Here is a 13,489-nt window from a genome sequence, read left to right on the forward strand (position 1 = left end):
ATAATAATAAGGTAAGAAGTTTAAAGTATGCCAGAAAATAAATGCGAACAAAGAGATTAAAGACAATTATGTTAGGGATAACTGAAAATTGAGACAATTATGATTATTTTGAAATATTCTCGTAATACTGTTTAGACATTAAATCCATTGATTATTCAAGATTCTTTACAGCAGTATATTGAAATAATTGATTGCTTATGCAAGCCAATATTTTATTTAATTCAAATGAGTACTCTAATTAATAGTCAGGACACATTACAAGATCTACATTTATCTTCATAATTGAGAAATATGTGTAAACAGTCTTGTGACAATCATAAATATGAAAATAAGTGGAGATGTAAAATAATGATTTATCCATCCTACATTGATATTCGTTAATTTTTATTTAGGGTTTTGATTGAATAAATTAAATACATTTTCTAAATAATTGGATAGAGTTGTAATTTCGTAGATTAAGCTTTAACATTATTATTTAAATACACATTTCTTTCAAATTTACCTACCAGCGACTTTGGGAAGATTAACTTTTAATCCTTGCTTTATCCCAACGCCCTGGAGATGTCTCATACCAGAAGACTGAGATATGCTGTGGTAAGTTATGTTAAACCCATCCTAAGAAGAATTTAGGTCGCCCAGCGGATGATCCAGAGTCTGATACACATAACACAAGAGAACATTTGAAACTGCATCCATAGCATGCCTGAACAAATCACAGCTGTAATTGGAGCTAAAAGTGGCAATACCCATTACTGAGGCAATGGAAACGTGTTGCAAACAAGTAGACAAATGGACTACAGTACGTACAAATCAATGCAGATCTCCAGGTTTCGACAGTTCAAATTCGTATTGGTCATTCTTGTGATTATTACAATCAATAATTTTTTCAATTGCTGCACTGAAACTTTTCAAATGGGATTTAAGATACACTGCAATTTTGTGGTAACATCAAAAAGATTTAATTTTACCAGGATTTAAATGGAGTAACATTAGGTATTGTCTGAAATTCATAGTGATTTGCATTTTTGGCAGGTCAGTGTAGTAACTATTAATCAAATACAAAACCAATAAATGCTTAAGAACATTTCTTGTGCACTATTTTCCTCATTCCGAATCTTCAGTGCAAGACACACTATTTCTATTAATGCATCAGATCAGCATTAAAAACACTATGAAATAAAAAGAACAACCTAAAACTGATGATCATAAAATTTTGGTCTGGTTTACTTCAAAATCAGCTCAACAAAGAATATAATAAGATTTGATAATACCTATAAAGGTATAGATTTTCAACATAGTTTGCCAAATATTAGCCGATTTTAACCCATATAAAAATACTAGTAAAACTATTTCACTGAATATAAGGCACCAGTGGTGACAAAAAGAACACAAAGATAGACTTTACTGTATAACATACGCTATGTAGATTAAAATATTTATAAATATATTGATGAATGAACATAAAAAGTATATTCAATTCCTCATAAAGGACGGTATTTGTGGTATAAATATTATAATATTGCATCATATGTCTTCAATAAAAAAAAAGTCTCCATGCAGAAAAATTAAGAGCTAACAACAGCAGCTTCAAGGCTGAGTATGCTGGATATTTTCATTACTTGCTGTCAGTTTGGGTTTACGAGTGGTCCCTACGATTCCTGCAGATACCCTTCCATCCCTGACAGATCCACCAATTCCCGTCTTTTCTCGCCCCTCACCCGGGTGCCTATAAGACACGTGCTTTCTCAACGCATCCCTAGAACGGGATACATGACTGCACACACTGCACGCATAGTTAACATTCTGATGCGTTTCCATATGGACTCGTAAATTATACTGATTACTCAATTGCTTCCCACAAACAAAACAGGTGGCATACAATTTGCTATTATTACCAGTAGAAGAAGAACTTAACAGTTTATTATAAGGGCTACAAGAAGAGTTAAACTTGAGATTGGATAAGTGCGGACCTTGATTAAGCTGGATTCTATCACCACTGGCTTCAATCCCAAAAGAATTGCAGGTACTACCACCACCGCCGCCACCACCAGAATCATCTGATGAGGTTGATCGCTGATCTAAAAAATATGAAACAATATTTTTGTAAATTATAACAACATAGAACAACATTTAACACAGAAAGAAAAAGGGAGCAGAGGAGCAATAAATAACCAAACAGAAGAGAAAAGAAACCAACATTTTTACAAGAATTCTGGGTCATTGTGGTGTTCAAGTCCCAGAGGTATTATGTACCTACTATAGGTTTTAGATGCTCCTAGCCTGGAGGGAAGTATCCTTTGCAGTCATCCCTAACTTGGAGAAAAGATACAATATGATGGACAAGAGTGTAATTTCATCATCTCATGCAGAGGGCTCTGCTATGGTGTTGTGAGTTATTTGCAGCATTCAATGATCCGCAGAGAATTACTAAGTAGTCATACAGACTACAGAACCATAGTAGATGCCTGACAAGTCATCCCAAGCCCAATCACGATGACGTCGATGATGATGATAATAATAATATTAACTCAATTCTGTTGTTTTATCTAGCTCCTTAACTGAATGATCACCTCAGCGGCCTTCGGTTCAGAAGGACCTAGGTTCGGTTTCTGGCCGGGCCTGGGATTTTAACTGTGAATGGTCAATGCCTCTGGCTTGGGGACTAGGTGTTCATGTTCTGTTAAATACACACCTCTTCTGTTACATATAATGCTCCATAGCACCAACATCCACAGAAACACACAATACTAAACGCATCTCTTATCGTAGATTTAGAGTCAGGAAGGGAATCTGACATAAAATGTGGGCCAGACCCACAAAGTAGTGCCAACTCCCAAAAGCTGTGAAAAGCCCAGGAAGAAAATGAAAAAATGATATTGTTTTACCGTATCTTGCTGGTATGCCTGTGTAGTGTTTAAAATTAATTGTTTCCCAGTTGTGGGTCGCATATAATCTCTTGAAAGTCCAGACCTAAACCTGAGAGAACATGTGATATATGATAGTTGGGAAAACAAGCTTACAATTCAGTCCGGATATACCAACCAAAATAAGATAAGAGAACAGTGTTACATGGAAGTACAGGATGAGTTTGTTATCAACAGTGTTCACCAAAGCATTTAGGCCTGTTCACTTATGCACAATAATTTGAAGTAATTCAATAATTAGCAATTCAGGGTGCTTTAACATGTTTAATGCCAAGATGCTTAGTTAACACTTTGCTTGGGTGCCAATCTGTTTCTTTACTTTACACATAATTAAGCAGAAGAAAATAACTGCCATGTTATTTTACTGAACTTTTAATACAACATAAGAAATTCAGGAAAACATTTTAGTATCCTGAGGTACCACAGTATGATTTTGGGTAGATGGCCAGAGCGGTACAATCGAAGAGGTTATACAGACTCGTGTAAGCCAGAAAAGCCTACATCAACACAATTGCAAGTTATAAATCTCATTCCGTATTGACAGTTATCACTTTACAAATTAAAATATTTATAAAATCCTCCTTATCAATATAAATCAAGTCATCTGTTAGATGAAGCAGAGTCTATACATGTTTCAGCCTAATCTCAAGGCCATCTTTAGTAGCAAAACAATAATTACATAATACACAAACAAATTAAAAATCGTGATGAAGTGCAGTGACAGTGATCATGATTAGTGAGTTAAAAACATATTGAGGTACAAAGTCCTCTCGTCTAATAGATTGTTCTTGAATTGTCAAATAAAACTTGCTGACTGTTAAAATGAAAACACTGTGCTGAGGAGTGTAGTGAGACCGTCAATACTATGGATTAAAACGTGTGTAACATCTGTAATGAGAAAAAGGAATATATGACTGGATGAAAAACAAGTTAAAAAATAATGTACGAAAAGAAAACTCATTTAACTTACTTGTAAATAAAAGTTGTCGTCTCGAATGGAGATGACCTTGTCAGCCTCAAGTCACATTGACAACTAAGCCCGTGTGCGGCTTACTGTGTATCTGTGTCGATGTGGTTGGGAGGAGTAATGGAGGGGGAGGGACGATGTGAATCACAGGAGGAGGGTGTTGATGGAAGGGCGAGCCTTGTTCTAGAATGTCGGTAGTGAAACTCGTTTTTATTAATGAATTGTTCACAGATGAGCAAGACAAAGGTTTCCAATAAAATATTTTTCTTTTCATTGATTTCAGTCAAGTTGTACACGGGATTGTTATATTGGTTGATATCTATATAAATATTCTCTAGTATATTAAGTAAGGGACCTTTCTCTTTGTAATGCAGGATCTTTAAATTTTGATCAATTGTTGTGTATTTATGATTTTTCTCTCTACAATGTTCGCTCATGGCTGAGTAGCGATTGTACTTTAGGGCAATGACGTGTTCGCAGTATCTTACATTGAAGCTGCGGCCTGTTTGCCCAATATACGTTGAAAGACGTGATTGGCATTTTAATTTGTATATCCCAGAGTTTGAAATTCTTTTGTTGTTGTTGACAGTAGAGAATTAAAAAACGTTTTTGTATTGGTGTGAATGGTCTTGAAAGCTACTTTTAACTTGAGTTTTTTCAAGATGTTTGAAATAGGATATATGTTATTATTATTATTAAAGGTGAATATGGTGAACCTCTCTTTAGGGGAAGATTCTTTTTCTAAGGTGGTCTTGGGTTTACTTTTAAATTTATTGAGAATTTTGTTCACGAAAGCTTTACTGAAACCATTAGCTTCGGCTGTTGCATAAATTGTGTTGATTTCCTTTCTAAAATTCTTACGGGATAAAGGAACATTAAGAGCTCTGAAAATCATTCTATTGTAAGCTGTCTTCTTCTGTGTCCCCGGGTATAGAGAAGTTTGGTGGATTGTGTTTATTGTGTGAGTGGGCTTCCTGTAAATATTAAAAGAAATGGTAAGTGGATGATACTTTTATTATCCTGGATTCTCACATTACTGATACCTACACCGTTCTTGAATTACTTAATAACTTGTATCCGCACATAAAGTTTACGATAGAATCCGAGAACAACAATTCCCTTAATTATCTCGATTTAACTACTACTTGCAATCAGAATAAAACCATTTCTTTTAATATTTACAGGAAGCCCACTCACACAATAAACACAATCCACCAAACTTCTCTACACCCAGGGAGATAGAAGAAGACGGTTTACAATAGTATGATTTTCAGAGCTCTTAACGTTCCTTAATCCCGTAAGAATTTTAGAAAGGAAATCAACACAATTTATGCAACAGCCGAAGCTAATGGTTTCAGTAAAGCTTTCGTGAACAAAATTCTCAATAAATTTAAAAGTAAACCCAAGACCACCTTAGAAAAAGAATCTTCCCCTAAAGAGAGGTTCACCATATTCACCTTTAATAATAATAACAACATATATCCTATTTCAAACATCTTGAAAAACTCAAGTTAAAAGTAGCTTTCAAGACCATTCACACCAATACAAAAACGTTTTTTAATTCTCTACTGTCAACAACAACAAAAGAATTTCAAACTCTGGGATATACAAATTAAAATGCCAATCATGTCTTTCAACGTATATTGGGCAAACAGGCCGCAGCTTCAATGTAAGATACTCCGAACACCTCAATGCCCTAAAGTACAATCGCTACTCAGCTATGAGCGAACATTGTAGAGAGAAAAATCATAAATACACAACAATTGATCAAGATTTAAAGATCCTGCATTACGAACAGAAAGGTCCCTTACTTAATATATTAGAGAATATTTATACAGATATCGACCAATATAACAATCCCGTGTACAACTTGAATGAAATCAATGAAAAGAAAAATATTTTATTGGAAACCTTTGTCCCGCTCATCTGTGAACAATTCATTAATAAAAACGAGTTTCACTACCGACATTCTAGAACAAGGCTCGCCCTTCCATCAACACCCTCCTCCTGTGATTCACATCGTCCCTCCCCCTTCATTACCCCTCCCAACCACATCGACACAGATACACAGTATGCCGCACACGGGCTTAGTTGTCAATGTGACTTGAGGCTGACAAGGTCATCTCCATTCGAGACGACAACTTTTATTTACAAGTAAGTTAAATGAGTTTTCTTTTCGTACATTATTTTTTAACTTGTTTTTCATCCAGTCATATATTCCTTTTTCTCATTACAGATGTTACACACGTTTTAATCCATAGTATTGACGGTCTCACTACACTCCTCAGCACAGTGTTTTCATTTTAACAGTCAGCAAGTTTTATTTGACAATTCAAGAACAATCTATTAGACGAGAGGACTTTGTACCTCAATATGTTTTTAACTCACTAATCATTATCACTGTCACTTCACTCCATTACGATTTTTAATTTGTTTGTGTATTATGTAATTATTGTTTTGCTACTAAAGATGGCCTTGAGATTAGGCTGAAACATGTACAGACTCTGCTTCATCTAACAGATGACTTGATTTATATTGATAAGGAGGATTTTATAAATATTTTCATTCGTAAAGTACATCAACACAAATCGTATAAAGCATGATTTATCATCATTTTTTATGTTGTACATATTTTTTAAAATTTTTATGAACATATATTCCTATAAACTATTTCCTATTTACTTCTTGCCAAATGCTCATTAGTAACACTGCTATGTTGAAAACAAATGTCAAGTTAGAAATAAGCAAATACGCTCACATTTATGCTTAATTTATTGAGATAAACTTCTCTTATCTGCCCAGACAAACACGTATAGGGGTTATGATTTGTAAGCAATCAGTGATAAGGTACAATGTCAGCATTTGCCGGGAGTGAAAACTGAAAAACCACAGAACAACTTTAATGGGTTCCCCGACAGTAGTGTTCAAATCCCAAGCTTGCAAATTAACTAACCTGGCACACCAAAGTGTATGGCTAAACTGGTTGTAAAATATATTTGTGTACTGCTAATGAAAGGAGGTAGGACTTAATAAGTAATAAAAGCTATAAAACCAAACATATCAGGATATGCCGTGAGGTCATAGCAGTATGCTAACATAGCGAAGTCAACGCTTCAGCAGTCTGCCAGCCCAGCAGGGAAAGTTAATATAGCAACCAACACCTGTCAGCAGTACTTAGTACCCCTGTGGTCTCAAGAGAAAGCCATTCAGCAGTACTATGTACTGGGCCAGCAGCCTACGTGTTAAATCTACCACAACAATTACTCCATATAACTGGTAAATAATACATGATGTTATCATATAATTAACATAGCCTCCTTTCGGAAATTGCAAGGGGGGCAGTCTAGATGATTGACTGATATGGCCTTGTAATAATACTCAACATGGCTTAGCTGTGTTGATACTGCTACACGGCTGAAAGCAACGGAAAACTACAGCCGTAACTAACTCCCGAGGACATGCAGCTCTCTCTGTATGAATGATGTACTGATGATGGCTTTCTCCCGGATAAAATATTCCGGAGGTAAACTAGTCCCCCATTCGGATCTCCGGGTGGGGACTACACGAAAGGGGACGATCATCAGGAAGATGGATACTGACATTCTGCGAGTCGGAGCGTGGAATGTTAGAAGTTTGAATCGTTGTGGTAAATTAGAGAATCTGAAAAGGGAAATGGATAGACTAAAGTTAGATGTAGTTGGTATAAGTGAAGTACGTTGGCAGGAAGAACAGGATTTTTGGTCAGGCGACTACCGAATTATCAACTCAAAATCAAACAGGGGAAATGCAGGAGTTGGTTTCATAATGAATAAGAAATTAGGGCAGTGGGTAAGATACTACGACCAGCATAGTGAGAGAATTATTGTCGTCAAGATAGACACCAAGCCAATACCCACTGCAATAGCGCAGGTCTATATGCCTACTAGCTCAGCGGATGATGAAGAAGTCGAAAGAATATATGAAGAGATAGAAGATTTAATATAATATGTAAAAGGTGACGAGAATCTAATTGTGATGGGAGACTGGAATGCAGTGGTAGGCCAAGGAAGAGAAGGTAATACAGTAGGAGAATTCGGATTGAGAAAAAGGAACGAAAGAGGAAGTCGGCTGGTTGAATTCTGCACTGATCATAATTTAGTCCTTGCCAATACTTGGTCCAAACACGACAAACAACGGCTGTATACGTGGACGAGACCTGGAGACACTGGAAGGTATCAAACAGACTTCATAAAGATTAGGCCGAGATTCAGAAACCGGGTGTTGGATTGCAAAACTTTCCCAGGAGCAGATGTGGACTCTGACTACAACTTGTTGGTCATGATATGCCATCTGAAGCTGAAGAAATTGAAGAAAGGAAAGAATGCAAAAAGATGGGATCTAGACAAGTTGAAAGAAAAGAGTGTGAGGGATTGTTTCAAGGAACATGTTGCACAAGGACTAAATGAAAAGGCTGAAGGAAACACAATAGAGGAAAAGTGGATAGTCATGAAAAATGAAGTCAGTAGGGCTGCCGAAGAAATGTTAGGAAGGAAGGAAAGATCAACTAAGAATCAGTGGATAACTCAGGAGATACTAGACCTGATTGATGAACGACGAAAATACAAGAATGCTAGAAATGAAGAGGGCAGAAAAGAATACAGGCGATTAAAAAATCAAGTGGATAGAAAGTGCAAGGTAGCTAAGGAAGAATGGCTGAAGGAAAAGTGCAAGGATGTCGAAGGTTGTATGGTCCTAGGAAAGGTAGATGCTCCATACAGGAAAATCAAGGAAACCTTTGGAGAAAGGAAATCTACGTGTATGAATATTACGAGTTCAGATGGAAAGCCACTTCTAGGGAAAGAAGACAAAGCAGAAAGATGGCAAGGTAAAGATGTAGATAATTTGGTTCTCGTACAAGAAGAGGCTGTTAATGCTGATGAAATGGGAGACCCAATTTTGAGGTCAGAGTTTGACAGAGCTGTGAGCGACCTAAATAGGAACAAGGCACCTGGAATTGATGACATTCCCTCTGAATTACCAACTGCCTTAGGAGAAACCAGCATGGCAAGGTTATTCCATTTAGTGTGCAAGATGTATGAGACCGGAGAAGTCCCATCCGATTTTCGGCAGAATGTTGTTATACCTATTCCCAAGAAAGCCGGTGCTGACAGGTGTGAAAACTACCGCACCAATAGTTTGGTATCTCATGCCTGCAAAATTTTAACGAAGAATGGAAAAACAAGTTAAATTGAGTTGGGAGAAGATGAGTTTGGCTTCAGAAGAAATGTAGGAACACGTGAAGCAATCCTGACTTTACACCTGAACTTAGAGGATCGAATCAAGAAGGACAAGCCCACGTACATGGCATTCGTAGATCTAGAAAAGGCATTCGATAATGTTGATTGGACCAAGCTCTTTACAATTCTGAAGGTGACTGGGATCAGATACCGAGAACGAAGATTTATCTACAATCTGTATAAAAATCAGTCTGCAGTAATAAGAATTGAGGGCTTTGATAAAGAAGCAGCAATCCAGAAAGGAGTGAGGCAAGGCTGCAGTTTGTCCCCCCCAACTTTTCAATGTTTACATAGAACATGCAGTAAAGGAAATCAAAGAGGAATTTGGAAAGGGGATCACAATCCAAGGAGAGGAAATCAAAACCTTGAGATTTGCCGATGATATTGTTATTTGATCTGAGACTGCAGAAGATCTTGAGATGCTGCTGAATGGTATGGACGAAGTATTGGGTAAGCAGTAAAAGATGAAAATAAATAAGTCCAAAACAAAAGTAATGGAGTGCAGTCGAACAAAGGCAGGTGATGCAGGAAATATTAAATTAGGAAATGAAGTCTTAAAGGAAGTAAATGAATATTGTTACTTGGGTAGTAAAATAACTAATGATGGCAGAAGTAAGGAGAACATAAAATGCAGATTAGCACAAGCAGGGAAGAGCTTTGTTAAGAAAAGAAATTTGCTCACTTCAAACATTGATATTGTAATTAGAAAAATGTTTTTGAAGACTTTTGTGTGGAGCGTGGCATTGTATGAAAGTGAAACAGGAGATCAATTTGGCTAAATTTGACGAGAAGAAGAAATAGAATGATAGGACACAACTTAAGACGCCCAGGACTTGTTCAGCTGGTTTTTGAAGGAAGTGTTGGTGGTAAGAATGGTAGGGGTAGACCAAGGTATGAATATGACAAGCAGATTAGAGCAGATGTAGGATGCAACAGTTACATAGAAATGAAAAGGTTAGCACAGGATAGGCATGGAGGGCTGCATCAAACCAGTCCATGGACTGATGACACAAACAACAACAAAACATACTTCTATGTTATAGATTTCTTTTACAACTGGCTTTACGTCGCACCGACACAGATAGGTCGTATGGTGATGATGGGATAAGAAAGGGCTAGGAGTGGAAAGGAAGCGGCCGTGGCCTTAATTAAGGTACAAGCCCAGTATTTGCCTGGTGTGAAAAAAATGGGGAAACTAAGGAAAACCATCTTCAGGGCTGCCGACAGTGGGAATCGAGCCCACCATCTCCTGGATGCAAGCTCACAGCAGCGCACCCCTAACCGCACGGCAAACTCCCCAGGTCTACGTTAAAGACTGTTATGCCTTTCAGTCTTCAGTTTGCAAACCTCTGTGAATTTACAAACCTTGCCACAATCCTCTAATTGTAACTACCTTTGTGGCCTTGTTTAAGTTCTATACATCTTATCTTTAAATCATTAGAAACTTAGTCTAACTACCATCGTCTTGGTCTCCCACTATTTCTCTTACCCTCCATGACAAGTCCATTATTCTTCTAGGTAACTTAACCTCTTCCGTTCACCTCACATGACCCCACCACCGAAGCCGGTTTATGCAAACAGCTTCATCAACCGAGTTCATCCCTAAATTAACCTTTATCTCCTCAACCTGAGTACTCTCCTACCATTTCCCACATCTCTGTACCAATAATAATTCCCAGTACTTCCATGTCTGTTTCTTCTAACTTATGAATAAGATATTCTGAGTTCATCCAGCTTTTGCTCCCATAAAGCAAACTTAGTCTGAAAACAGACCGATGTAAAGATAGTTTCGTTCGGGAGCTGACTTCTCTCGTAAAAAATACTTTTTATCGCAATCGTGAGCTCACTGCATTAGATTTGCTACACCTTGATTCAATCTCACTTACTTTACTACCATCCTGGGGGAATAAACATTCTAAGTGAAATGGTCTAACTGTTCCAGCCCTGTAATTCCAACATGACATTCAATTCTCTTAAGTTTCTTATCTAATGACAACACCTTAGTCTTAGTAAGGCTAATTTTAATTCCATAAACCATTGCACCTATTTTCAGATTAGAAGACTACAGGCTTTCAGCACAATCTGTCATTAAGACCAAGTTATCAGTATGGGCCAAACTGTTTACCACATCTCCACCTAAATGAACCTCTCCCTGCCATTTTATAGTTTTCAGTATATCTATGTAAATAATGAACAATAAAGGTAAAAGATTACAGCCTTGTCTGACCCTATAAGTACCTTGAACCAAGAACTCATTCTACTGCAGCCAAATTGTCAACATAAATGCCTCTGTTTGCTTTTTATAACCTACCCTTAATCTCTGAATCTGCCAGTATGCCGAACATCTTTTCCCTTGGTACTCTGTCATAAGCCATCTCATAAAAAAGTCATCTCCGTACAGGCCATGAAAACCCTTAGATGGCTGGAAGGTAAAGGAACCTCAGCACTTGATGGGGAAGAGTGGTTAGCTCTGCATCCAGCCACCTTTGCCCCCCAGAGGAATTAACCTGGTACTCATCTACACACACTTTTCCTGTCCGTACTGTGACCGTATAGTCACATGAATAATTATTTCGAATTATATATTTAAGAAATTAGTAGGCTTGTAGCTTCCTTTGTGTGGATGCTGGCAGTAGCGTCATATTGCATAACACTTCGCGACATAGAGGCGCCTAGAGCACCCAGTGGGTGGCTCAGAAAAACTCCCGAACTGCGCGCGTATCATGGAACAAGGGGAAGAAGAACACAATTGTTTTGAACGTAAAAACATAAATCACTCACTTAATTTAAATAACAACATTTATTACACTTACGACACTTATAACACATTATTAATACATAATACTGAGTACTAATGGGCTGATGCCCTCGGTAATAGTCAGTCACATGTTCTCATGTCCTCTCGCACGAGGCACCCAAGCATAACAGTCTCTCATCCCTTTCCGTCCACACCACTTCCGGCTGAGGGCCTTCAAATAAGTACACAGTGAAGGGTGCTGCTATCTGTCCTAAAGTGGTAGCGAGTAACTAGGTGGTCTAGCTATAGCTAGGCCGGAACATGCTCCCCACCGTTGAATCACCATGATTCAACCGAATTAAATTGCCTGATATGCCCTCATGAGAGTTCAGTTCAAATATCACACAGGCACTGACATACAGAGTTCATGTACAGTAACCAAAATGAGTTGATCATTCAACAAAATGTACATATAAACATAGGCAAAACAGAAACACAAGCAACAAAATATTTACACACTGTTAACAGAAGGTACTAAGGTAGGTTGACTGTGTCCTCATCCATTATTATGCAGTATGAATTAAGCACACTATAAGTTCTCAGTTCAAATCACACACACAACACCATAATTACACTCTGAAATGAACAAGAAAAAATATTCACATGAAACACATTATGTTTTAGCCACAAAAATCCTGTTTAGTTCTCAATAGGTAATGGAATTAACTTGTTAACAGGTCGTTTAAAAAAACTACTAGTTGTTCTGATGGTAGGCACTCGTGCAAGTCCATCCTTCCCAGGGTGAACAGTCTCCACCACAGCCAACTTCCAACAGAGAGGAGGAAGATTGTCCTCCTTCAGATGAACAACTGTTCCAGTAGCTAGGTTCTCCTTGGGGCAGGTCCATTTCTTCCTCTGCTGCAGTGAGTTCAGGTAATCGGCAGACCACCTCTTCCACAACTGCTGCTGCATTGACTGGATACGCTGCCATCGAGACAATCCGTTGATGGGCAGGTCAGTAATGTCAGGCTCAGGGATGGTTGTAAGGGGGACACCAATTAGGAAGTGAGCAGGTGATAAATAATTAAGGTCACTGGGGTCATTAGATAAGGCAGATAGGGGGCGAGAAATAAGACAGGCTTCTATCTGTGCAGTAAGGGTACATAGCTCCTCAAATGTCAGTAGCGCATTACCCGCAACTCTTCTCAAGTGGTACTTCATGGACTTGACAGCTGCTTCCCACAGTCCGCCAAAGTGTGGAGAGCTGGGAGGTATAAAGTGCCACGTGATGCCTACCATCGCTAATGAATTCCTTATCTCTTCACAAAAGCTGGTTGAAAGGAATAGTTTTTGGAGATCCTGCAGTCTTCTATTGGCACCAATGAAGTTAGTCCCATTATCACTATAGATGATGGAGCATTTCCCACGTCAAGCTATGAATCTCCTCAGGGCTGCCATAAAGGCATCAGTAGAGAGATCACTCACCACCTCCAGGTGAAGAGCCTTGGTAGCCAGACAGATGAACAATGCAATGTAGCTCTTCGTTGTCTGTTTGCTTCTCACATTTCCCCTCTTGACGAAGAAA

At 38.1% G+C, this 13,489-nt stretch overlaps 1 protein-coding gene across 4 annotated transcripts in view; it reads right to left on the bottom strand.

Moving 5' to 3' along the window:
* Window positions 1-13,489, bottom strand: part of LOC136874008 (protein abrupt) — a 213,556-nt gene that overhangs the window by 89,411 nt on the left and 110,656 nt on the right. For all 4 annotated transcript variants that reach the window (XM_067147459.2, XM_067147460.2, XM_067147461.2 and 1 more), the window contains exon 5: window positions 1,971-2,078. In XM_067147459.2, coding sequence (XP_067003560.2) covers window positions 1,971-2,078 — 108 coding nt within the window. The remainder of the gene's footprint in view (window positions 1-1,970; window positions 2,079-13,489) is intronic.

This window comes from Anabrus simplex, chromosome 5 (assembly GCF_040414725.1).
Source record: "Anabrus simplex isolate iqAnaSimp1 chromosome 5, ASM4041472v1, whole genome shotgun sequence".
Taxonomy (NCBI): Eukaryota; Metazoa; Arthropoda; class Insecta; order Orthoptera; family Tettigoniidae; genus Anabrus; species Anabrus simplex.